The 25,366-nt window shown below is 45.4% G+C and overlaps 1 protein-coding gene across 1 annotated transcript; it reads left to right on the forward strand.

Annotated features, from left to right (window-relative positions):
• The first annotated feature begins 12,991 nt into the window (after positions 1-12,991).
• LOC308388749 (echinoderm microtubule-associated protein-like 6) lies at positions 12,992-21,857 on the forward strand. Its single transcript, XM_080869637.1, has 15 exons — positions 12,992-13,724; positions 13,800-13,929; positions 15,247-15,345; positions 15,843-15,863; positions 16,683-16,856; positions 16,939-17,147; positions 17,236-17,393; positions 17,790-17,904; positions 17,993-18,181; positions 18,341-18,513; positions 18,583-18,745; positions 18,972-19,075; positions 19,176-19,329; positions 19,591-19,691; positions 20,272-21,857. The coding sequence occupies exons 5-15, from the start codon at positions 16,715-16,717 to the stop codon at positions 20,294-20,296; spliced, it is 1,533 nt and encodes a 510-aa protein (XP_080725763.1). The 5' UTR covers positions 12,992-13,724; positions 13,800-13,929; positions 15,247-15,345; positions 15,843-15,863; positions 16,683-16,714; the 3' UTR covers positions 20,297-21,857.
• The last annotated feature ends 3,509 nt before the right edge of the window (positions 21,858-25,366 follow it).

Here is a 25,366-nt window from a genome sequence, read left to right on the forward strand (position 1 = left end):
CATGTTGGTTGTCCTTTTCCATGTCTCCCACTTTTATAACCGAGCCTGTCTTGCTGCTTTGCATCTCTCCGATTTCTGCCTCCATTTCCTGCATCACCTCTTTCTGTTGCAGGTCTCTTTTCCTCTTGTTTTTAGAGAACCCACGTCGTTTGAAGAGAACTTCAGCGTTTCTTTGGAGAATTTTGTTCTCAATTAGGAGCTCTCTTTTCACTGCCTCAAATTGATGGTACAAAAACTCCTTTTCTCTGTTGGTCACGTTAAAATCATGTTGGGAGTCTTTCTCAGTGGCTTTGGAGATCCGTGATTCTCCTTTCACACCCTCATCGTGTGGTTTCAGTTCTTTTTGAGAATCACCACTCCTTTTGGAAAGCTCCTGGAGGTCCTGTTCAAGAAGTTCGTTATGCCTCAATATGTCAATTTCATGTGCAAAGCATTGGAGTTCCAGGGTCTGTCTGAGCTGTTCACTGTCCGTTGTTTTGTTTTCCTCATTCATGATCCTTTTTCTTTCTTCACTCTCTTGTAACTCTTTAAAGGCTGTGTTTGCCTGATGGAGCTCAGTTTTAACAGCCTGTATTTCCTGTTGCATGTCATCTTTTTCCTTTTCAAAGTCCCTTTTCAGCTCACACATGCGTTTTATCATCACATCATTTTCCTCTCTTAAAGACTGGTTGTCCTTTTCCATGTCTCCCACTTTTATAACCAAGCCTGTCTTGCTGCTTTGCAGCTCTCTGATTTCTGCCTCCATTTCCTGCATCACCTCTTTCTGTTGCTGGATCTCTTTGGTTTTGGAGCTGTTTAAATCCTTTAGAATTTGGTTCCAATATTCCAGCTCTTGAATTTTGAAGTGAATTGTTTCATTCTCTAGTTGCAGGTCTCTTTTCCTCTTGTTTTTAGAGAACCCACTTCGTTTGAAGAGAACTTCAATGTTTTTTTGGAGAATCTTGTTCTCATTTATGAGCTCTCTTTTTTGCTCCTTAAGGTCGGCGTTCTCGACTTTAAGGTCACGTATGGTAGAGTTTTGTTGTTTGAGAGTTTTATTCTCATTTTTCAGCTCTTTGATTTGCTGTTGAAGTTTTTCGTTCTCGGCTCTCATGTTGCATACAACAGGATTTGACAGACTCATATTTCAAATTGAAGTTGATGCTAAATCTCTGTACTAACTAAAAGATTTTTTAAAAAGACGGTCAACTGTGTCAGAAACGGAAGTTTCGAGTAGTTTAAGTGTTTTCCTGCCTAGTGAATTCTTCCACTCTCTTTGAAAGACTGACAAGAGTGAGAACCTCTCCCCTATTTATAGGTTTTCGGGTGCTGATGTCATAAAGAAGATCAGAGATCAAAGGGATTCTGGTGAAACGTCACTGTGTCTGGTCTGGGCAGTTCTGAATTGAATAATAACAAAATGACGGGGGGCGTGTCTGGTAGCCATGTGAAGACGTGTTGTACAGGGCTCCTCAATGGACTAACTTTTTTCATAATTCCATTGCTCCAAAACTAACGAACTTTTAACAACAGTACGATAACACGCCCGTGTGCTGCTCTGAGGCACTTTTTACATCTTCAAGGCTACGGTGTACGAAATATGAGCAAAACTAGATCGGGGAAAGAGCAGGCCGCAAAAGCCTCGGACCATGCTGAGGACAGACCGGAGGCACCACCCCATGACATGAGTGAGATTATGAGAGCTATTGCTAGCTCTGAAAAGAGGATATTGGACCGTATCGATTCAAGCACGAAAGATTTAAATGATAAAATAGACACAATCAAAGAAGATCTGGAGAAGCAAGAGACCCGTTTGGAAAGTGTTGAGTTTGCTTTGAATGTTGTATATTGTATAGCTTTTTTTTTGTTATACGTAAAATTGTATTGTATTTATTTAAATTTTTACTTTTTAATTATTTTATTTGCATTTTTTAATCACTAGGGTTTGAGAGTAACGAAATTTCTATTCTCTGTATGTCCTGTACATGTGGCAGAATTGACAAATAAAGTTGACTTGACTTGAATACTTCTTCAGACCGGACAGTGGAGTTGGAAAACGAGGTTAGCAAGCTGAAATCGGACGTTGCTAAGTTGACCAGCAAGTTGGACGACATCGAGGGGCGACAACGCCGGTGCAATGCACGCATTGTAGGGGTGAAGGAGGGCTTTGAAAACACCGGGAAACCTACGGCAGCTATTGCTACAATGCTGAAAGACATACTGGGCCTCGACTTTACTCCGATGCTGGACCGCGCTCATCGAAGCTTGGGTCAACAGGGAAACTCCCCCAGGGCAATCGTGGTGAAGTTTCACTATTACCAAGACAAGGAAGAGGTGTTCCGAAGGGCCGCCAAGTCGCAGCCGTTGCTGCTGCAGGACATGAAGATAAGCATTTTTCCTGATTTTACAGCAATGGTGGCAAAGAAACGAGCTGCTTTTATGGAGGCTAAACGTTTGCTCCGAGGCTGGCGTTAAGTTTGGACTTTTGTTTCCAGCTGTTCTCCGCATCACTTCACCGACGGGACAGGACAATCGTTTCACCGACCCAGCGGCTGCAATAGACTTTATCAAAAAAGACTTACGACGGCCGTGAGAGGTACAGCCGTGTGAGAAAAGATAAGTTGGACTCCACATGTGTGATTGCTTGAACTCAAGGGACATAGTTATACGTCGGTGCTGGGGAGATGTCAAGTAAATAATTGGGCCATAGTCATAAAAGGCCGGAAGGTAGAATGATTTTTGATTTAATTGATTATGAATACTCTGCCTTCCTTCTTCGTTCCGATTTTTGATATGTTCGAGATATTGCTGTTATTCTGGGGCATTTGATTAGAATAAACACGGGGAAAGTGGAAAATATAAGTTTTGGAGTTTTGTTTAGTTATTAAATGTTATATATTTGCCCAGTTGAGGGGCTGTTTGAGGGTTAACAGTACGTTTAGTCACTGTGCTATCCTAGCCTGGAGGGTTGCGATCTCAGGGATAATAGTAGATCAGCATGGGGTTTTGAGGCTCGTTTTATTTATTTATTTTTTTCCCTTTTTTTTTTCCTTCTCCCCCTCTTTCTTTTGGGGGGGGGGGGGGGGGGTTCCAGAGGTTGGGACATATTTTTTCTGCACCTGCATTTTGGTACCTGAATGGCAAGCTCGCAAAGTCATCTGCCTCTTCGTTTTATAACATGGAATGTTAAAGGTAGAAATAATCCGGTTAAACGCACAAGGGTTTTTACTCATTTAAAATCATTGAGATCCGATGTTGTATATCTGCAGGAAACACACCTCCGATCAAGTGAACAAATTAAACTAAAAAAAACATGGGTAAGCCAAATATTTAGCTCAAAATTTGAGGATAGATCACGGGGTGTGGCTATTCTAATTAGGAAGGGGATTCCATTTATTCCACTATCAACTGTGGCGGATACCAGAGGGAGATATATTATTATACAGGGCAGGTTGTATGGGAAACAAGTCATTCTTGCTAATGTATATGGACCAAACTGGGACGACCCAAATTTTTATTGTACCTTTTTAAAACACCTGCCAGATTTAACAGAGTCCCATTTGATACTGGGTGGTGACTTTAACTGCGTACTTAATCCTCAACTTGACAGATCAAACCCAAAACCTGATAGCAAAATTTCAAAAGCGGGTAATGTTCTTAAATCCTTTATGCAATCTTATGCTTTTTTTGACCCCTGGTAGGATTTTTGTCCCTCATCTAAACAATTCTCATTTTTCTCACCAGTGCACCGGTCATACTCACGGATCGATTTTTTTTGTTGTAGATAGTAGAATTCTTCCCAAGGTTTTAGATTGCCAATACAACTCTATTGTTATCTCAGACCACAGTCCAGTACAATTAGATGTAAATTTTTATGAACGCTTAAGTCAAAAACCGGCCTGGCGACTTGATCCTTTACTCCTAACTAAAGACTCATTTAAAAAAAAAAGGTCTCTGAGCAAATACAGTTTTTCTTAGAGACAAATCAAACCCAAGGGATGAAAATGACTGTTGTATGGGAGGCATTAAAGGCCCATCTTAGAGGCCAGATAATTTCATATGTATCAAGGTTCAAGGTTCTTTATTTGTCACATGCATAGTTATACAAGTATAACACACAGTGAAATGTAGCCTGACACGCTCCTCGACATGTGCAAAAATTTGGGGGGGGGGGGGGGGTGTAGAGGAAGAACATTATTTATTTATATATATATATATATATATATATATATATATATATATATTAGTATACACACTGGGTGAATGTGCAGTAGTAGCAGCAAGCAGGTGAATTCTGTACATTAATATGAATAGACATCTGACTATTTTACAGGATAGACAATATAAACATATTTAAAATTAAAGGAATTGAAATGTACATTGTGCCTTGGTTTAGAGTGTCTGGAAGAGTCCTGACTCAGTCAATTATAGATGATGTGAGAGGGCGGGTGTGTGTGTTTAGGGCACGGATGGCTTGGGGATAGAAGCTCCTCTTGAGTCTCTCTGTCCTTGCCCGGAAGATGCGGAACCTTCTACCAGATTGCAGAAGTTGGAACAGTTTGTTGCCAGGATGGGACGGGTCCTTCAGTATCTGCGCTGCTCTAGTCCGGCATCTCCTGGTGTAGGTGTCCTGAAGCGGGGGGAGAGCAATCCTGCAGCAGCGTTCTGCTGTACGGATCACTCTCTGGAGAGCTTTTTGGTCCTTCACACAGCTGTTCCCGAACCACGATGTCATGTTCTGTGTGAGGATGCTCTCCACAGCGCCTCATTTCAAAAAAAGAAATACTTACAACAAATGAACAACCTAGCCAACAGTATAAAAGAGATTGACTGCTTATATGCAGAAAATCCAACACCAGACCTCTATAAGAGAAAATTATTACTAAATTCAGAATACAAAATTCGGTCCATTCAGCAAACAGAACGTTTATTTTTCAAATCAAGGCAAAAGTTCTATGAACATGGGGAAAGAGCCGGAAAACTTTTGGCACATCAAATTAAGCAATCCATATCAGCTAACACGATTTCTGAAATCTGTAAAACCTCTGGAGAAAAGATGTCTGATCCGAAAACCATTAATGACCAGTTTAAAATGTTCTATTCCAATCTTTATACCTCAGATCCGGTTGATGAAAAAAAGATTGCTGAAACGCTTGATAGATTACCGATTCCACAAATATCGGTAAATGACAGAACAGAAATTGATAGAGAGATAACCATTAGTGAAATTGTCGAAGTAATTAAATCAATGCAAAGTAATAAGGCACCGGGACCTGATGGTTTCCCTATTGAACTATATAAAATGTTTATAGACAAACTAGCACCAATACTCAAAGATGTATACCAGGAAATATTCTATGGTTAAGTTTTTTTACAATTTATTTTCAGGAGAAACTTTTAACACCTTTGACGCTCTGATGAGAGATTACAATATACCAACCTCACATATGTTTAGATACCTGCAAATACGAAGTTTTGCAAAAGCATTGTTTCCTTCTTTCCCCTACCTACCTCCTAAAAATCAAGTGGATACCATTTTGGAAATGGATCCTTTTGGCAAAAGGAGAATCTCCGCCATATACAAACTGATACAGAGCTTAAGGCCTATTACTTGGGGAAAAAACTAAAAATAATTGGGAAAAAGACATTGGGGTGGATTTATCTGATGATGAGTGGAGATCTTGTTTGAATCGTATACATACTTCCTCCCTTTGCATTCGCCATGGTTTAATTCAGTTTAAAATTCTTCATCGTCTTCATTATACAAGAGAGAGGCTTTCAAAATTTTTCCCAGAAGCCGATCCTGCCTGTCCCAGGTGTGGACATAATCCAGCAAATGAGGGTCACATGATGTGGTCTTGTCCGAACCTGGATAATTACTGGGGAAATATATTTAAAGTATTATCTCATATCAGTGCGCAGAATTTAGTGCTTGATTTCCGCATTGGCATTTTTGGAGTTATGCCATCTCAATACAAAATTAGTAAATCTCAGGAAAATGCCATAGCATTTGCTACATTGCTTGCCCGTAGACTTATTCTATTCCACTGGAAGTCTGATAAGGCTCCTCCACACATACAATGGTTAAAGGAGGTGCTTTTCTTTTTACCACTGGAAAAACTTAGATACAGAGTTCTCTCATCACAACAAAAATTCTCTGCGACTTGGAACCCATTTATTGACTATATAAAAACGTGTTTTCCAGATGTGTGACATACGTTTTTTGTCTGTTTTTGTTTTGTTTCTGTTTACATGAGCCTCGGGTGGGGGGGCGTTCTCTTTTTTTTGTTTTGTTTTGTTTTTTGTATAATGGCAACGTTTTCATTATGTATTGTGAAATGTGTTTATTATTTTTTACAAATATAATGCAATAAGGCATACGGAAAGACCTACCAGGGGATCGGTGGAGAAAAGAGGTCTCAAGTACATGGGATACAGGAGTAAATGGGTGGAATACCATGGACCTCTGTTGCCAGTGCACCTAAATCGCATTGACAAAATAACAAAAGCTCATATTCCTAATACCTAACCTAGCCAGATGCCAGAGGTCTTGATTCTCCCCACCTGACCCTCGAAGTACGTCGACCTTCTCCTATAAGCACAAATAGTGACACACAATCTGCTCATGATTATAGAGATAGCAATATATGGAGTGCTTATTTATCTATGTTTTAGAATGGCTCTTCATATAGACCCTAGTATTTTGGTACATGGAAGAGATGCCCCTACCAAATACACTTAGCCCTAACCTTAACCAGGCATCTTAATATCAGATAAGTGGTGTATACCTCTCCTCTCTCCTCCTCTAGTCACCTAAAGGGAACAAACCCTGATCGGGACACAGAATCCTAACCTCAACCAGAGGTAAATTAGGGATAAAAATCCTCTTTCCCCTTTTGATTTTTAATTCCCTACTCCATGATGCACAGTTATAAGGTCTAGATAGACCAACTTGAAAAGCATCTTACCTAACCTCAACCAGGGGTCCATTATAATAGGAACAGGGGTATTTGTCTCTCCTCCTCCCTCTCTCCCCTCCCCTTTTCCTCCCCTCTCCCAAAAAGCTATTTTGACTCAAACTCCCCCTAAGGGAATGGCTAGACAGATAATAAAACTCACGGCATTCATTAGACCTTCCTCCCCCACGGAGGAACTCAGGGAGGCAGTAAACCTGAACACGCAGACATGGCTACAGAATAGCCTCTCCATACTGCAGCAACATTACGCTAAAATCGTGTTAGAATATCAATATACAATATGGGACGACACAGCTTTTCAGGTGGCAGCAAATTGGATGATAAAACGCTATAAAGCTAGATTAGCTGCAGACACTCTGGGAGCTACCAGATCCTTATTGATCGATCAATTGGAGGGCTCAGACATCTCTGTTTCCTCGCCGCTTGTAGATTCTGTGGAAGAGGAAACACCGGAGGAACTAGACCTAGAGAATGAGGAGGAATTCCCACCTCTGAGCCAAGTCAATAGACTAAACCAAACCTCCCTGTATCCTGAGGTTCAGATCATGAGGAACCCCACCGCCCGGGATTCACAATCGACTCCCTTATTAGATGACCATGTACCACTACCACAATTTAATATCACCGGGAGTACTTTGCCAAACCGGGTTATCTCCCCTGTTCTCCCTGATAGCAACCAGCGGTCCACTGAGTTTACTCTTGATCCAAAACCAACAGATGAAAGGCCTCCTGCGCCATCGCGTCCTCCTCACGAGCCTTTTTGTCCCCTCTCGACTTCACATCCAGAGTTAATTTTAGGGGAGGGGGAGAGACCTGGGGGACTTGAGGTTAGGCCTGTGGCCCCTCAGACTGATGAGGATTTGTTCCAATCCACAACAAATTGGGAAAAATCTACAAATAGAGCAAATAGAAGTGAGATACAAATTAGATCCGATCCACAGAAAAATGTGATCACAACTAAGTCCCATTCACTTCATCTGTCTAAAATTGTATACTCTAATGTCTCGGTGTTACAGAACAGCCCAGAGATACAAACCTGCAGCAAGGGGTCTCAAACGACCAGCAAAACCTTTTCTTCTGCTGCCAGGGCCTCAGCTAATGACGCAGGGACGCCCCCTGGGAGAGCACAAAGCATGGACTTGAACTCCATTGGTGAAAGGAGTGTGAGCGGCCGAACGAACTTGGTGGTAAACAACTCCAACATGATGATGGGGGGGTCTGTAAACCACAGTGTGACTAAACACAAAGGCATGAAGACCCCATCTGACCACAAAAATGACCACCTGGCCGCTCCTCCAACCAAACTTGGCTCCTCCCAGGGCTTCGCTCCTGTAACAACAGAAAACAGACAAGAGAGACAGGCAGTCACGGAGGATCAACAGGTCGAAAGCATTAACCAGTGTCACCCGACGTATCATAAAGCCCGCAAGGGCAGAAAAATCATAGATTGGGTATTTCGTGCGACTCGACCAGTTTGGTTCTTAGGGGACTCCAACCTAAATCGTGTACCAGCTTACAATAGTGATAATATACAAATTGATAGTTACCCAGGGGTTTCATTTTACCATTTTCTCCAGATTCTGGAAAAGACACCAATCCATCCAGATGTCAAATTAGTAGTTTTATCCATCGGAATCAATAACAGGGACCAAGATGCAGATAAAACTTCCAACAAACAATTAAGAATGCTCTACAAAAGGGCACAATCTGTTTTTCCAAATGCCGACGTATTCTTTCCCTTAATTAATTTCTCACCTCTGCTTCCAAAAGAACAGCAACAGAATCTAACCAGCATCAACAACTTTGCGATTAAACGATTTCAGGTACTGAACCCACTCCCGGGTGATCAGTTTAATACTGTGGGGGATAATATCCACTGGACACCAGAAACAGCCCAAAACATATTGGTGAACTGGTGTAAACAAATTAATCTGGATTTTCAGTATCTTGTTACCCTAGGCAGGGAGGGACACCGTCTATTGATCTATCATGGAACTCGAATTGTAATGTATTAAATCTATCTGAATTGTTCTGCCCCACAGAAAAGCAAGTGCACTTACTGGAACCCCACGCACACACACACACACACACGCACAAACGCACACACATGTACGCACAAACGCACACACATGTACGCACGCACACACACACTCACACGCACACACATGTACACACGCACGCACATGTACACACACACGCACAAACGCACACACATGTACGCACGCGCACACACGTGCACACACACACACATGTACACACGCACGCACTCACACGCACACACATGTACGCACGCACACACACACTCACACACACACACGTGCACACACACACTTCTGTTTTTTACCATCATAATGAATCAGGATCTGTATTTTGGGACGGGTGCATTAAAAACATGTCGGAGTGTTGCTGGTAAAATATGACAAAGGCTCCCATATCTGAGCGCACACTAATGAAAAACATCACATTGCAAAAAACACTAGTGATACTTCCTAATACTGCAAACTAAATCATGTAGAATACTTTATGACATTTAAAAAAATCTGTAGCTTGTTTTGTCCAAATTTGTAACAATTATTTAATATATGAACAAAATAAATCTTTATGAAAATCAGAGACAGTTGAAGAGAAAATGCTCTAAAATAAAACAAGGAACAAAACTTCACCGAAACTCAAAAGCTGAGACCGAGCAAGATGACAGGTAATAGTCAAAGACACTAACACAGTAAGACGGGACAAAGAGGGAGAAACACAGGACGTGATAAACTCGTACAAATGAAATCTTCACATCTTAATCTTTTGCTGACAGCAGCGAAAACATCCAACCAGAAAAATACAACAAGAGCTTCAAAGAAGTTCAAAATGGCTAAAGAACAGAAAATCGTAATCAAGAACTCTCCAGCCAGTCAGAGGTCACTCTGTGAGATTACATCTCTGTCCTGGGAGTGAGCTGGCAGAAGAAATCATGCAGTCGAAGCCCGAACAGCAAACCCATAATAAACACTGGGACCACACATTTTAACACAGCCTCTCAGCTTCAAGCTCCACAGACTTCTCCGGTTTCTTAAACGTGCAGGATGTCTTCGTGCTCTCTGTGATTTCCTTTAACGAGTTCTTGAGCTTTGTTTGACTTTCCAACATGTTCTATCCTCGCTGTCTGTTTCAGTGAAGGTGACGTTCCCTGTGTGCGCGCCCGTGTGCTGATGTGCTCGTGCATGCTCAGGCTTCTGCATGCTGAGTGGATCCTTCTGGCTGCGTTTGTAATATCGGTGTTCACAGTTCACTCAACAACAAAGGGCACCTTCAAGGAACAAATGTGTCTGCAGGGTCAGAAAGCTGCAGACCAAAGATCGATCTAAGCACCAACCAGGTTCCTTCTTCTGAAGACAAATGAGGTTTATTTGTTAAAATGTTACCATATTATAAATTATTGTGAAGAAGCTGAGCCTGGTGTCAAATGTAGATAACTGAGGGGCCTTTCATATGCTTGAACTTGTTTTGAGCAGCGACCTATCCCACACGGGGAGCTCTGGGCTTTAGGTTTTAAGTCATTGAGTGGGTGTAAAACTGATCTGGTTGCAGATTTTCACAGAGCTTAAAAATGTTTTTTCAGCCCTGCAGATTTCTCCTGAACTCACAAAGTTATGACATCTCAAAAAAGCTGTAAAGATGGTTAAAAAGAGGACAAACCTGAGCCCACCCCCGTGGACCTGCAGGGTGCATGCATAAATATACTACAGTAATTGTAGAACATTAAATCAGCTGATTGCGAGGTGGTCATGTGGGAACTTTGACTGGGTTTATATGAAGTGAGGATTTTCCAGCCTGTAGAAATGGGGTTTTCCAGGCTGTGGAGTAGCAGCATCAGGTCTGTGCTCTGAGTTCATGCACAGAAGCTCCCGGTGTGCACGTCTTCTCTTCCAGCGCCTCAGTGACAGAATCTCTGACCAAATCTAGAACTTGCAGGTATTTGGAAGAAAATGGGCGGCTCCAAGTTTCAGAGTCCGGAGAATCTTTAATGATAAAGGGTGCCCGTGCTGACTGATAACTCTTGTTTTGTCCCTCTGTGGTACCCTTAGTTCCTGAGTGTTGCTGCTGCTCTCTGGCCTCGTAGAAACTCTTAATATCTCTGCTGTGTTTTAACTTGCAATTCCCCTGGAGGCAGGGCATTGTCAAGTAAGTATGAGCCAACACTTACTGTGTGGATGGTCACACTTAAAACCTCAGCTGCAGCCACTTTGGATCATTTATTAAAGCCCAAAAGCAGAAATCTCTCATTTACAAATCCATTCAAACTCTTCCTCGATCAGACATAACACCACAACTCGTCGAGGCGTGGACTCAGCAGGTGAACAGGTCCTGTAGGTCCTGCTAGCTGTGGGGTGGAGCCTCCGGGGATCCGACTCGTTTGTCCGGCACATCTCACTGAGGCTCGACTGGACTGCGATCTTTTAAAAATTAGAGTTAACACCTCAAACTTGTCGCTGTGCTGCACAAACCGTTCCTGTTTGTGGAGGAAGGAGGCCGCGACCTTCCTCCATCGCTCTGTGGTCCAGTTCTCATTGTTGGTGCTTTCAATGGGGGACGGGGGTCAGCCTGACAGCTTTCTATCAGAACCAGCATGAAGCTTTAGCCCGCCTGTTGGATCGGACCACACAGACCAGGCTTCAGTCCTCACACGCATCGGCCTCCACGGCCCCGTCGCTGCTTCACCGCTGTTCCTTCTTTGGACCATAAAAACTGACCCCTGCAGACCCACACAGAGCTGCCGTTTCGGAGACGCTCTGACCCAAACTGGCTCGTAGCCTCACACTCGCCCATTTTTCTGCTTCTAACATCAACTTTGAGGACAAAATGTTCACCCGCTCCCTGACAGACCCCGCCCACTAACAGGTGTCATTGGTGTTACCTGTCAGTGCTCATAATGTTATGTTGGATCGAGTTTTGGCCTAAATATGTTCGGAGCCTGACTGCAGGTAACGTGAGCCGACTGGACACACCTGTGTTTGTAAGACCACAGAGATCACAGAGTGTCAGGACAAAACCAGCCGCCATGTTCAGGGAGCGGTCTCTAGGCTTTTGGGACAACAATATTTCACCTGATGGAAGGACAGGATGTCACTTCCTGTTCCTGTGGGACTTCATCAGCAGAGAAAGATGTTCTATGGGGAGCTCGGCTGAGAATAGTCGGGTTTTCTTCAGAGTAACATCTATCAGATGTTTGGTATCGATGATACTGCAGCAGCCACCTGTGTCTCCCTTTGATAAACAGTAATCCAGGCTCTCTAAGTTCTCAGGTACAGGGCTGCACCTGCTGCTGTGAGGCCACAGGTGTACCTGTGCACGTTAGCCTGCTGACACGGTTAGCTGCACTAGCATGTTAGGCTGGCAGCCTGAGCATTAAACAGCAGCAGCAGCAGCATGGTAGCGTTTTGTTAGCATGTACTTTTAGCCACAGTGTCTCTGAGGAGGAAAGCCTGTGTGTGCATGTGTGTGTGCATGTGTGTGTTGAGTCTAAGTGTAGATAAGAGTGCGTGACTGTGTGTGTTTCTAAAGCTCTACCTTGGTTCTATCCCTCTGCTGTCCAGGGGATCCAGGTAACACCTGCCTGCCTGTACACGTCCTCTTCATCGTGTTCGCATCACACGCTGGCATTTCATGAAAACGTTTCAGTGCATTTTCGTCCTGTTCGGTCACTTTCATCTCTCCGTCATGCACCACTTCTCTTACGGCTTTGGCGCTTTGATGAACCGTTCGCAGCACTGAGCGATAACGTCTCGCTTCAGTTGCTAAAAACGAAAGTTTATTTGCCAACGAGGAGCCTGTGCAGACCCCGCGGACCCACGTCCAAACCAGTCGTGCTGGAGGACGATGCTGTGGTGGTGGACCTGCCCTCGTGGACTCTGACGGTTTGGTCAGAAACGTGCTCATGAGTAACCCGCTGGAGGTCACAGAGGAGCAGACACCTGTGCAGCTCAGCTCCTGTAACGTCTGCTGGTGTCTGCTCCTCCACATGTGCAGGGAGATACAGACGGTCCGTACCATCCTGGAGGAGCTGACGGGGGTGCACCACCACCTGCTAATCTATTTCCTTTTTGGGGTGGTCTCATTGTTGCCCCTCCAGTGCACCTGTTGTCACTTTGAGTTGCACCTGTGCAGGTGAAACAGGTTCATAAGTGGATACTGAAGTTTAACTGTTGTTACCGTGACGATCGACGATGCAGTGGACCTGGTTCACTCACCGCAAAATCCTGCAATTACTGCAACAGTTACTAGAGTTATTACTCTGAATAGCAGCAGAACCTTCCTCCTGTAGGTTTCAGGTGCTTCGGCAGGTCGACGCTCTCGGTTTAGTGAAAGGTTGCATTAAACTCCGCCTCTTCCCTCTAGTCGCCAACAGACAACAAAGAGCACAGTGACGCTGTAACGTTAGCAAATCTGAGTGATTTAACTCTGTCAGAAGCAGAACGGCTGCTCTAACCCAAATGGCTGCTGGTCTGAGTTCACAGAAAGAGGGCGGAGCACCAGCACACCGCCGGATCAGCTGTTTAACCCCCCGATGTGTAGTTCATGTTGTCTCCATGTCTGTGCTCCACCCGTGTGTCTCTGATCTCGTCCTTTAACATGTAAATGAATGTTTTTCTGTCTTTGACTCATCGACCGATTCATTGACACGCTGATCGATCCTCCAGGCCGCCAGTGAGCCGAGCGGCGCCGCAGCCCGAGAAACTCCAGAAAAACAACGTGTCCAAGAAGAAGCGGCCGGTCGAGGTGAGTCTGTCCGTCCGTCCGTCGGCCCGTCTGTCCGTCTGTCCCTGCGTTCACCGTCCGCTTCTCCCTCTCCAGGACCTGATCTTGGACCACGTCTTTGGTTTTCGGGGCTTCGATTGTCGTAACAACCTGCACTACCTCAACGACGGCACCGAGATCGTGTACCACACTGCCGCCACCGCCATCGTGCACAGCCTGAGCACCGGTAACACAAACAACACACCTGAATGACGTGCCGTGGACGATGAGTCCTAACGTGAGGTTGTTTCAGCAGGACGGACGCACGAACAGTCGGCAGGCGTTGGTGTCCGAAAGATGTTAAAGTCTCTGTAAATGCATCTCTGCATGTGCCCCTTCTACCTGCTGCACAGAAACATGATGTCAGTGATGTAACATTTAATATTCAAAAGCTTTTATGTTTGTGAAAACGGTTTTACCAGGTAAATTATTGTTGTTGTTAAACAGTTTCTGCTGAGCAGACTCAGCTTCATGCACACCTGTGGAAACGTGTTCAGGTTGTATCTACCTGCTCGCACACAGGAAGCAAAGATGTTGCGCTCCACCGGATCTCATCAACAAAAACACGCCTCTTACCTCACAGAGCCGTTCGGCTGCGATTGGTCGGTTCGTGTTTTATGCTGCAGCCACACTGAGGTGGATGGAAGCTGCAGCACAGAGTGATCGTGGCCGAGTTCGGTGGACTTGTGATGTCTTTGCTTCGCAGATGGAGACCGGCGGTCTTCAAACTTTGGTGCATTAAGACGGTGATGAAACGGCGATAACGTGTCTGCTGTCAGCTTGAGGCTAAGTGGGCTCAAGTTGGCAATTTCATGCAGTCTGTTTGTGACAATCCAGCGATCAGCTGTGAGGAAACAGCCACAATTACACATTTGTTGCTGCACAGAGATGCACATTCAGAGTGCGGCCAAAACCTCACAGATCACGTGTCCATAAATCAGGACACGGATGCTGCAGGACGGCAGTTTAACTGCAGAATGACAGACGTGACAGACCAGGACCCGGCTCGGGTGAGCTGTGCAATCACCTTTGGATGGAAAGTGGTCGGCGTGCTGCACGCTTCAATGACCACTTACGCTCCTTTGATAACAGACAAAACTCAGCGCAGTCGTCACAGGTACACAAAGTCACAGATTTGTGCCTGGGTGTTGCCATCCTGTGTTTTTTGCTTTGGGTCCAAAAAAGCACCTTAAAATCAGCAAACTCTGATTGCTGTCAGTGTCGCCCGTCGCTGTCGTGTAGCAGCAGATTGCTGATCTCTGGCAGCGTGGGCGGAGCTTTGCACAAGAAAAGCACAGCTTCTGACGACATCACCAGAAAGAGCACCATCCATTAGAACGAAACCGTGTCGTTAGCTCACCTGCATGTGTGCGTTTGCAGCCCCACAAACACCACGAGTGTGTCCGTGACTCGTGCTGAATGAAGCGACGACTGAGCTTCAGCCAGAACTGGAGTTTATTTGGTGCCTTGCAGGTAAAACGTGTCTGTTTACGTGTCTTTGCAGGAACTCAGAGCTTCTACCTGGAGCACACGGACGACATCCTGTGTCTGACCGTCAACCAGCACCCCAAATTCAAGAACATCATCGCCACCGGGCAGATCGGTACGCTTCGGTGTTTGTGTGTGTGGCGTGTCGCTGTCGGAGCATGGCCGTGTTTTCCTCCACTAACTGTACTAAAGAGAAGTCCCGCTTTCTCTCCCTGCTTCCTGTTTAACCCGCCTGCTTTGCTTTATTTCTACTGACACAGTGGAAACTGACCGACTCACCGACAGGGAGCAAACGCTTATTGCAGCTGTGAGGCGCCACGTCGCGACAGTTTGTCCTCGAGGTCTGCGTTTAAAATACAGGAAGTGGGGTTAATTCAGCCAATCAGGAAACACAAGCAGAGCTTCACGTCCCAGAGTTTGTTGTTTTGGTATCGAACCGTAGAGCAGCCGAAGCGATCCGCAGTCAGGAACGTCGAAGCTCCGCGCAGACGCAGGATGAATGAAACGTTTTTTCTGCCTGGCTGTGACTCACTGCAGGTTTTCATGTTGTTGTCTTTGTGTGTGTGTTTTTGGCCGGCCTCATTTGTCACCATCGCTCTCACAACACCTCAGGTGACGGCGGTGAACTCCCAGGTAAACTACAAACGACCCGCACGCCTCCCATCACAGCAAACTGAAACCCAGAGCGCCCGACTCAACCAGACGTGTCGGTTTGGTTTTTACTGCTACGTCTCATAAAAACATGCAAAGAAACAATTTAAACAAAATATTTTTGCATTTTTAATCGTTTTTTTCAACAAAATTTTTACATTTATAAAAAAGTAATATTTTTCTGATAAATGTTCAGAAATTTCATTAAATATTTAAAATATATTCATGTTATACAAAAGTTCTGTTTTTTTAATCAAAAACTTTAAAAGCTCTTCAAAATTCTACTTTTCCAGCAGTGCGTCAGCATTAACACATTTTTCATATTGTCTCATATTCTTAATCATTGTTTTTTGCACACATTTAAATAAATATTTGTTCCTGGGTAACTTTGTATCAACAAACACAGGATAGTTTCACCACATTAAATGATTGAAGTGACTCATTTCTGACGGGCTGATGTTAGTTTGTTGGATTTTCCTCGATGATCGATCAATATGATGTTTCTGCTGCATGTTTGACGCTCGTCTCAAACTGAACTCATTCGATTTGTTTAACGAGTAGTTAAAGTACTCGAGTACCAAACGCAAACTCTTGTGCCGTCGTGCTTTCCTGACCCGAACGCTCGGATTAAATAAATGGGGCGCGAGCGCTTTAGCGTGGCGGTGAAACAGCGTCTGGTTTTCAGGGTGTCTGTCGGCTGCACCGACCCCTCTGTGTCGCTGTCGTAGTTTATCCCTCTGTGGTCGTGCTGACGCTGCCTGTGGCTGTAACGGCGATAAACACTCGCTCGTCTCCGCGCAGGAACGACCCCCTCGATCCACGTGTGGGACGCCATGGGCAAGCAGACGCTGTCCATCCTCCGCTGTCCGCACAGCAAAGGCGTCGGCTACGTGAACTTCAGCGCCACGGGAAAGCTGCTGCTGTCCGTCGGAGTGGACCCTGAACACACCATCACGGTGTGGCGCTGGCAGGAAGGTCAGAGACTTTCAGCGTGGTTTGATTCGCGTCCCTCTGTGGTGGCAGTAACCATGGTAACCAAGGCGTGTCTCCTCTGCAGGATCTCGAGCGTGCGGGAAAGCCGGACACCCGGACCGGATCTTCGTGGTGGAGTTTCGGCCCGACTCGGACGCTCAATTCGTGTCGGTGGGAATCAAACACGTGAAGTTCTGGACGCTGGCCGGCGGCGCGCTGATGTACAAGAAGGGCGTGGTGGGGACGCTGGAGGACGGCAGGATGCAGACGATGCTGTCTGTCGCCTTCGGTGCGGTGAGTTCGCCGCTTCGCCCCGGGGCCCCTCAGGAGCGTCGTTCAGTCGAAGCACGTAAGCTGACCGTGTCTGTGTTCACGTTTGCAGAATAACTTGACGTTCACAGGGGCCATTAACGGGGACGTGTACGTGTGGCGAGATCACTACCTGCTGCGGGTGGTGGCGAAGGCTCACACCGGGCCGGTCTTCACCATGTACACCACCCTGAGAGACGGACTCATCGTCACCGGTGGAAAGGAGAGGCCGTGAGTCACACGCCGACCGCTTCACCTGTATCGAGAACCATCTTCATAATACAGATTTTATTAAAAGGATGTTTATATATGATGTCATGAAAACGGGACCAACCATGAGTTTGGAAGTTTTCTACTTCCTGAAAGCCGCCAATTCTCTGTGGACGGACGTCGCCACAGAAACAGAGATCAGCTGATCTCTGTTTCTGTGGACGGACGTCGCCACAGAAACAGAGATCAGCTGATCTCTGTGTGATGGCCTCATTCGTGGTCCTCTGTTTAAGCTGTTTCAGTCTGCAAGCTCCTTTGCAACCCAACCTCCTCTTTCGTGCTGTTTCTAGTTTTTCAGTTTTTGTTTTCTCCTTCGTGGAAAAAATGGAAAATAAAAACTGTGTGTTTGTGCGTCAGGACGAAGGAGGGCGGAGCAGTGAAGCTCTGGGATCAGGAGATGAAACGATGCCGAGCCTTCCAGCTGGAGACCGGGCAGCAGGTGGAGTGCGTGCGGTCGGTCTGCAGAGGCAAGGTGAGACCTCGACATCCTTTCCCCGCTCCTCCTCCTCCGCCATCACCCGTCCGTCTTCCTCATCGCCTCGGCCTCTCGTCTTCCTCAGGGTAAGATCCTGGTGGGGACGAAAGACGGCGAAATCATCGAGGTCGGGGAGAAGAACGCGGCGTCCAACCTGCTGCTGGACAGTCACGCTCGGGGGGGAATCTGGGGTCTGGGCGCTCATCCGGCCAAAGATCTCTGCATCACGGCGAGCGACGACGCCACCATCCGCCTGTGGGACCTCGCCGACAAGGTGCATTCATACATATGTCAGTGATTGGAGTCCAGGCTCTTTAGGACGTAGGTGGTGGATGCTGGGGTGGAGGAGGGCTAGAAACAGCAGGCGCTGCTGCAGGTTTGCGTGATGTGGTGCAGCGAGGGCTGGTTAAAGAAATCTTCTCTCTCTGGTTAGAAACTGCTGAACAAAGTGTGCGTCGGCCACGCGGCTCGCTGCGTCAGCTACAGCGCAGACGGAGAGATGCTGGCGGTGGGGATGAAGAACGGCGAGTTCCTCCTCCTCCTCTCCAATTCGCTGAAGATGTGGGCGAAGAAGCGAGACCGCAGCGCCACCGTCCAGGACATCCGGTAAGAGAGCGAGCGCGGGAGCGAAGAATGAAAGCGCTGGATGTTTGTTTGACTGAACTCTGTGCGCAGCTTCAGTCCCGACCGGCGGCTGTTGGCGGTCGGCTCCGTGGAGAACACGGTGGACGTGTACGACGTGAGCGCAGGGCCGACGCTGAACCGGCTGGTTTACTGCAGCGACATCCCCGCCTTCGTCCTGCAGCTCGACTTCTCTGCTGACAGCTGCTACGTACAGGTACACCCACAGCTGGAGGTCTCTTCCTGTTAGACGGGGGCTCTTCCTTCCCACAGTCACCAGGTGCTGTGATACAACTGCTCTACATGTATATGTACACAAAAAACACACACACCCTACAAAACCCCCGGGCCATCCTCGGTCCAGCTACAGATCACACACACACACACACACACACACACACACACTCGTTCTGCTGACGCGTGCATCACAATCTCACCTGCAGGTGTCCACGGGAGCTTATAAGCGGCAGGTGTTCGAGGTTCCTTCTGGAAAGCTGGTGAGCGACCCGATCGCCATCGACAGAATCACCTGGGCAACGTGGACCAGGTAACGCACAAACACGGCTCATGGTCGCCCGCTCGACCCCCGAGCTAACCCGACAACGAGCCGCGGCGCTGACTCGCCCTTTCTGTCGTCTCTTCTTCAGCATCCTGGGAGACGAAGTTTTGGGGATTTGGCCTCGAAACGCCGACAAAGCTGACGTGAGCTGCGCGTGTGTGTCTCACGGCGGCCTGAACATCGTCACCGGCGACGACTTTGGATTGGTCAAACTGTTCGACTTCCCCTGCACAGAGAAGTTTGTGAGTTTGTGGCCACGTCTCATTTATTCAGTATTAGTTGTTCGGAGGTAGGAAAGGAAATAAATGAAGGAGTCGAGGAGTCGAGGGCTTCATGAGCACTAACGGAAAGAAACAAAGTCACAAGTTTGAAGTTAAACTTTTGACCTTTTGATCTCTGAGGATATCAAACTTCTGTGTTTGTAGGCTCAGGTTCAGTTTATTCTTTGTATCCAGGACTAAGTTGATTAAACGGACGCACGTTTGCTTCGTTTCCGTCTGCAGGCCAAACACAAGCGCTACCTCGGCCACTCGCCTCATGTGACCAACATCCGCTTCTCCCACGACGACAAATACGTGATCAGCACAGGAGGAGACGACTGCAGGTAACCCGATCACCGATCAATAACACAACCATGCACTCAGGAGAGATTAAACTAATAAAACTGTTTTTATTCTCTCTGACTACAAAGACAAGATGCTGCGACGGGCGCATGAACCTTGGTTTTCACACGTGTGTCTTTATTGATGGTTTCGGAGTCAAACGCCTTCTAAACAGATTCTTACAGCAGTTACAGTCTCACCTGTTTTCCACCTGTTTTTGCTGTGAGCCTGTAAATGTAATTCAAAGTGCTCGCTGTTAAAATATCTTCTAAGATTAGGAAAGTTATGACTTGTATCCAACACCTCTGTTAGTGTTTAAGAGATTTCAGGTAAAGTTTAAATAGGGGCGGGCTTTACGTTTGCGTAATACCGATCTGCACCACAAGGTGGTGCAACAAGCCCATCGATGTTTTTTTTAACCAGTTTAAACTTTGTGTTTAAAGCAGAAGAAACTGGGACTAAAAGGAAGTTAAAGCGCAGCGGTCGCAGGGGCAACGCTGCCCCCTGGTGGACAAAGTCTTTGTTACAGTTTGCAGAAGTTGACAACACAAAATTCCTTGAATGCCTGTTTGTGTGTTTCAGTGTGTTTGTGTGGAAATGTCTGTAAACACTCGGATCCACAGCGCCTTAAACAGACCACAAGTGGATCCAGAGGGAGTCGAACCCACAACCGGCCCGAGCCTCCAACGCCACGTGGGCCAGACTGCGACTAACCCTCCACGACGGACGGATGCATGGACATGAACACAAAGCCTCGGGAGAACCCGCGGACTCTATCAGCTGATGTTTACATGTTTGTCGTTTTCTTTTTTGGTCACATGGTGAAAAAAACATTAAAATTTGTGCAAACAGGTTCATAAAGTGAGGGAGCGCACAGCTGTAAACCAATCAAACGACAGACCCCTCCCTCACTTTGGTCAACCACACGCTCAGATTTGCACGTCAGTGCGCCCCCTGCAGGGCTCAGCGGGAACCTTCCTGATGGATCACATGACTCAGAGGATCCATCAGCTGGTATCTGACCAAAACCCACAGGATGACCTTGTTGGACGGTTTCTGCCACCTGCTGTTACCCATAAGGCCTTGCGTTGGGTCGTCGCAGTGGTTTGAACATTTAAGACATTCCAGTCGGCTCAAAGCTGCTGCTTCCACAAAACTGAGCAGAAATCAGAGTTTAAGGCAGCTCTAACTGAGCCGCGCTGAAGGTAATTAAAACGGCTTCAAACGAAGGTACGGAGGCCCACAAGTGTCACACAAGAACTATTTCTCTAACATCTTCAGACGCAAACGGTAACCTGAAGATACTCGGTTACATTCAGGGGTTATTTTGGCAATAAGTCATTTACGATAAAATTCACACGCATCTGTCAAAGTTTCAAAGGAAACAGAAACTATAAAAAGAGACGTTAAAGTTAAATTAGGAGGAATAAACGCAAAGACACAAACGGCACAGCAAACGAAATTAAAATGTCATTAAATTAAAGAAAAAGAAAAGACTAAACTAAAAGATTTATTACATCGCTCTGTTTTCTTTTCTTTGAGGTGGATTCATTTTTATCTTCAAGTAAAACACAAAAGTCTTTGTTTATATAAAAACGAAACACCGACATGAAGCAAAATAAAAACTACGAGAAACAAAATGAAATCACTACAGGAGGGGTCAAAGGTCATCCTGGTACGTTGCTCTGGTTTCTGTTTGGTTTTGATGCAATCAGCATCTTATTACGTGTTGTTGAAATGAGCCGATTCGAGCGGGCGTTCTGGTCAAACTAAGATTTCTTTATGCAGAAAACAGAAACGTTAAACTGCTTTATAATAAAAAATAATCGAATGCAGTTTCATATTTACAGAAACTTTGTGAAGTTTGTCTGAAAAAACAAAAAGTCTCACGGTCACGTTTCATGTCAGCGCCTTCACTGCATCTGTGGTTGGACATCGTCACACTTAAGTGCCTTTCCGGATCTTTCTACCTGTGTTTGTTTCTTTTGGACGAGGTTCATATGCTCGATTTATTTGTTTTTAATCCATAATTGAACTCGTGTTTTCTTTTTTGTACTCTGTCTGGTGCTACACTGAGAATGTTCATCCAAAAATGGACGTTTAAAAAAAGAAGCTTTTTGCTTTGCTGCTGCTTTTTGTTTGAAAGACGTGAAACATCCAAAGCTTCGTGATCGTACCAACAAGCAGGAAAAGATATTTGGAGACGTGTTCATGTTTCTCGGAGCGTGGACGAGTCTGTGTGTCGGATTAGTAACGTGTAACTGTCGTGAAACGTGTCAAAGAGTCTGTGTGTGTAACCATGAACGAAAAAAAACCTGTGAGAAACCAACCGACTGCTGACTCGTTTATCCACACACACACACACACACACACACACACACACACACACACACACACACACACACACACACACACAGTATTGACCCTCAAAGCTGAATATAGATGGATATGTAGCTCCTTAGCAGCTTATAAAGTTTTGCATATAAAAATATATTACGTAGTTTTTGCTCTGTCAAATTGTATCTCGCCCCTGCAGCGGTCTATCCTTCAAGCTCTCGCAGGTGTTGATAGCCCGGATCTTGTTCTTACTGTTCAGCTGACTCCTCAGGACTTGCCCCTCTGCAGGTACTTGGTGGTTGCAGCTTTCCTAGCGGCCTCTTCATGGTTCCCATTCGCCTGTGGGATCCCCAGGTACTTGTAGCCAGTGTTGCCAACTTAGCGACTTTGTCGCTATATTTAGCGAGTTTTCAGACTATGGGCTCAAAATGTGGTCATAAATATTTTGTACTTGTAAATCGGTTTTGTACTTGCAGATTTGTGTGTGTAAAAAAGATTTGTGTGTGGACTTAGCCAAAAAACCCTGCAAGTTACAAGTACGAATTTTGACCCTATTTTCCTTCCTTTCATCTGATTGGTCAATGTCATGTCAATCACAAATGTAACAATCCAATCAGAGAACAGAGGTCTGGCTGTCGAGGGGCGCTTTTTTTGAACTGCAGGTCTTTGAAGGGAATAAATGCCCTTTTACATGCCAACCCAGCGTTTTCCTTCATCACCACGAAGGAAAACAGTCTGTGGTCGTCCGAGTTTGGTGATTTTTGTGTCACAGGTCTACATGTTTTATACAGGGACCTCCACAGCCTTTTCAACAGCGCTGCGGACCGCGGGGTGGGGGCGGGCAGTGTTTTGGAAATGACAGTCTTCATTACAGTCTTCGTTATGAATTAGCATACATGTTTTTATTGAACATTTGAAGAACCAGCAAAAAAAACAAACTCTTGTAGTTCACATAAAGTCAGAGATAAAAACAACAAGGAGCAGGTGCATCTAGTGCAGGTAGAGCTGCTGCAAAAACCCACAGAGCCCAGCAGCCAGCAACAAATTCTGGATCCTTTGCTTTTAGTTAGCATTAGCAGCACATGCTGCGTCCGATGTGAAAGGACCTTTATGCTGCGCACTGTGACTCACAGCAATGGTCCTGGGTCAGCCCTGACGTTGTGTTAAACTAATCCTAAAGTAATGATGGTGTTTCTAACCACTGATATAGCACAACTTTATCCTTTCAACAGCTGCTGAAAGTTAGGGGACCTAGCTGCTATCGGATATTTATATAGAGATTACCCTTCAAGGACCTGCAGTTCAAAAAAGCGCCCCTCCGACAGCCAAACCCATCTGTCCTCTGATTGGATTGTTTAATTTGTGATTGACATGACATTGACCAATCAGCTTAAAGGAAGAAAAATAGGGTCAAAATTCGTACTTGTAACTTGCAGGGGGTTTTTTTGGGCTAAGTCCACACACAAATCTTTTTTACACACACAAATCTTTTTTACAAGTACAAAACCGATTTACAAGTACAAAATATTTATGACCACATTTTGAGCCCATATCAGACCCCTTAGCGACTTTGTTTCTAAAAAAAGTCGCTAAAAAGGACGTGAAAGCACGTATCGCTTTTACTCTCAACAAGCAGCGGGTGCTGTAACGCAGTCAGTTCTTCTTTTACTCTTATGCTGTTTTGTGGATCACAAGGTTTAAAACTACTTATAAACACACACACACACAAAGTAACTCCACCAGAGTGCCTTTTCGGGTCACTTTTGCCGGTCCAAGCCCGGGTAAAGGAGCAGGGTTGGAATTGTGACATTAAGAAAAAACAATAATTGCTAAAAGAAATTTAATTTGTAGTTCTAAATAAACTCTAAATGCATTTAGGACGTTTTTTACTCACTTTATGTCTCTTCCACGATGTTATTTCTCTCTCCAACAACGTAGGTTACAATTAGATTAGCATGACCAATTATGCAAATTAGGCGATGACGTCATTTAGCGACTTCTAGCGACTTTTAGGACAGCCAATAGCGATTTTCCTTACTGAGGAGTTGGCAACACTGCTTGTAGCTGTCCTGTATGTCTGCAATGTTGGCTTCTGGTAGTTTGAGCCCCTCGGCTCTGAACCGCGGTAAAGTGAGCCGTCATTTGTGAGCCGCGGTCAAGCCAGCCGTCTCCTATCCGCCGCATAAATTTCCTTGCGCTTTTACACCAGTCTTTACGGTAGCGCCTTTTCGCTTTATATCCTGATTGAAAGCCTAGACTCGAACAGTCACACGCACACGCGCGCACACAAATTACAATGGAACAGCCCAATACAGCCATCGTGACAGTCTGGTTGCATATTCAAAAATTCATTAAAAATCATTCTTAAAAGTCGATGCCAAGCTTTCAACACAATCCTCTTCTCGGACACCTACTTTACCTCTGGGCCAGGTTTTACCCAGATTTACTTTAAATAGATCATTTCGTGTCACCTACCATTACAATTCATTCCAATTGCCCTTGTTTGTTACAGTTTTTTCTGAATGCTTAAACCCTAACTGTGATTCCTGTAGCACAATCTCTAAAACTATTCAGACTTATAGCAAAACCACTCACTGAGTTTGCAAAACTAAAAGCACAAAACCTGCTTTGCACTCAGTTTGCAATTTTGTAACACACACTTAACTGTAGGCACAATTCACTGCACAACACTCAATTACCAAATTTCCAACACACTCCTAGCAAAAGTATACACATGTATGGCTATCATTAACACTAACTTGCCAACTGTCTGGCACACTTTCACATGTGAAAACTTTTTTAGATAATTAGTTCACTTTGCAATCAGCCTAAGCACTATAATCCAGGTAAGCTGTGTGTGCGGAGTACAATGGAGGGAGCAGGAAGAGTGAGAAGTAGAGGAGGCCGAGGAAGAGGACGTGGAGGTGAAGAAGTAGGATGAAGAGGACGACAAGGACAAGGAGGAGCAAGAGGAAGACGAGGAGGGGGCAGAGGAAGGGTAGGAAGAGTAAGAAATAGAATTGCTGATGACATCAGAGCTACAATAGTGGACCATGTAATCAACCGTGGAATGACCCTGAGGGTAGCTGGCCAACGGGTCCAGCCTAACTCGAGCCGCTACACTGTAGCAAGTACCATAAGGACATCTTGAAATGAGAATCGGTGAGTACAGTCACTCCGCACAAAGATTTGTAGCACTGCCGTATGCCAATGAGAAACACACCAATACCATTGATGTAAAAATACTGAAATTGTTACTTTACAGAATTGCTAGATGACCAGATGCTGGGGCAGAGGAAGCATGTTCACTGCAGACCAAGTAACCCATATAGTCATTATG

The sequence above is a fragment of the Rhamphochromis sp. 'chilingali' genome (genome assembly GCF_963969265.1).
Source record: "Rhamphochromis sp. 'chilingali' genome assembly, chromosome: 20".
In the NCBI taxonomy this organism is placed as follows: domain Eukaryota; kingdom Metazoa; phylum Chordata; class Actinopteri; order Cichliformes; family Cichlidae; genus Rhamphochromis; species Rhamphochromis sp. 'chilingali'.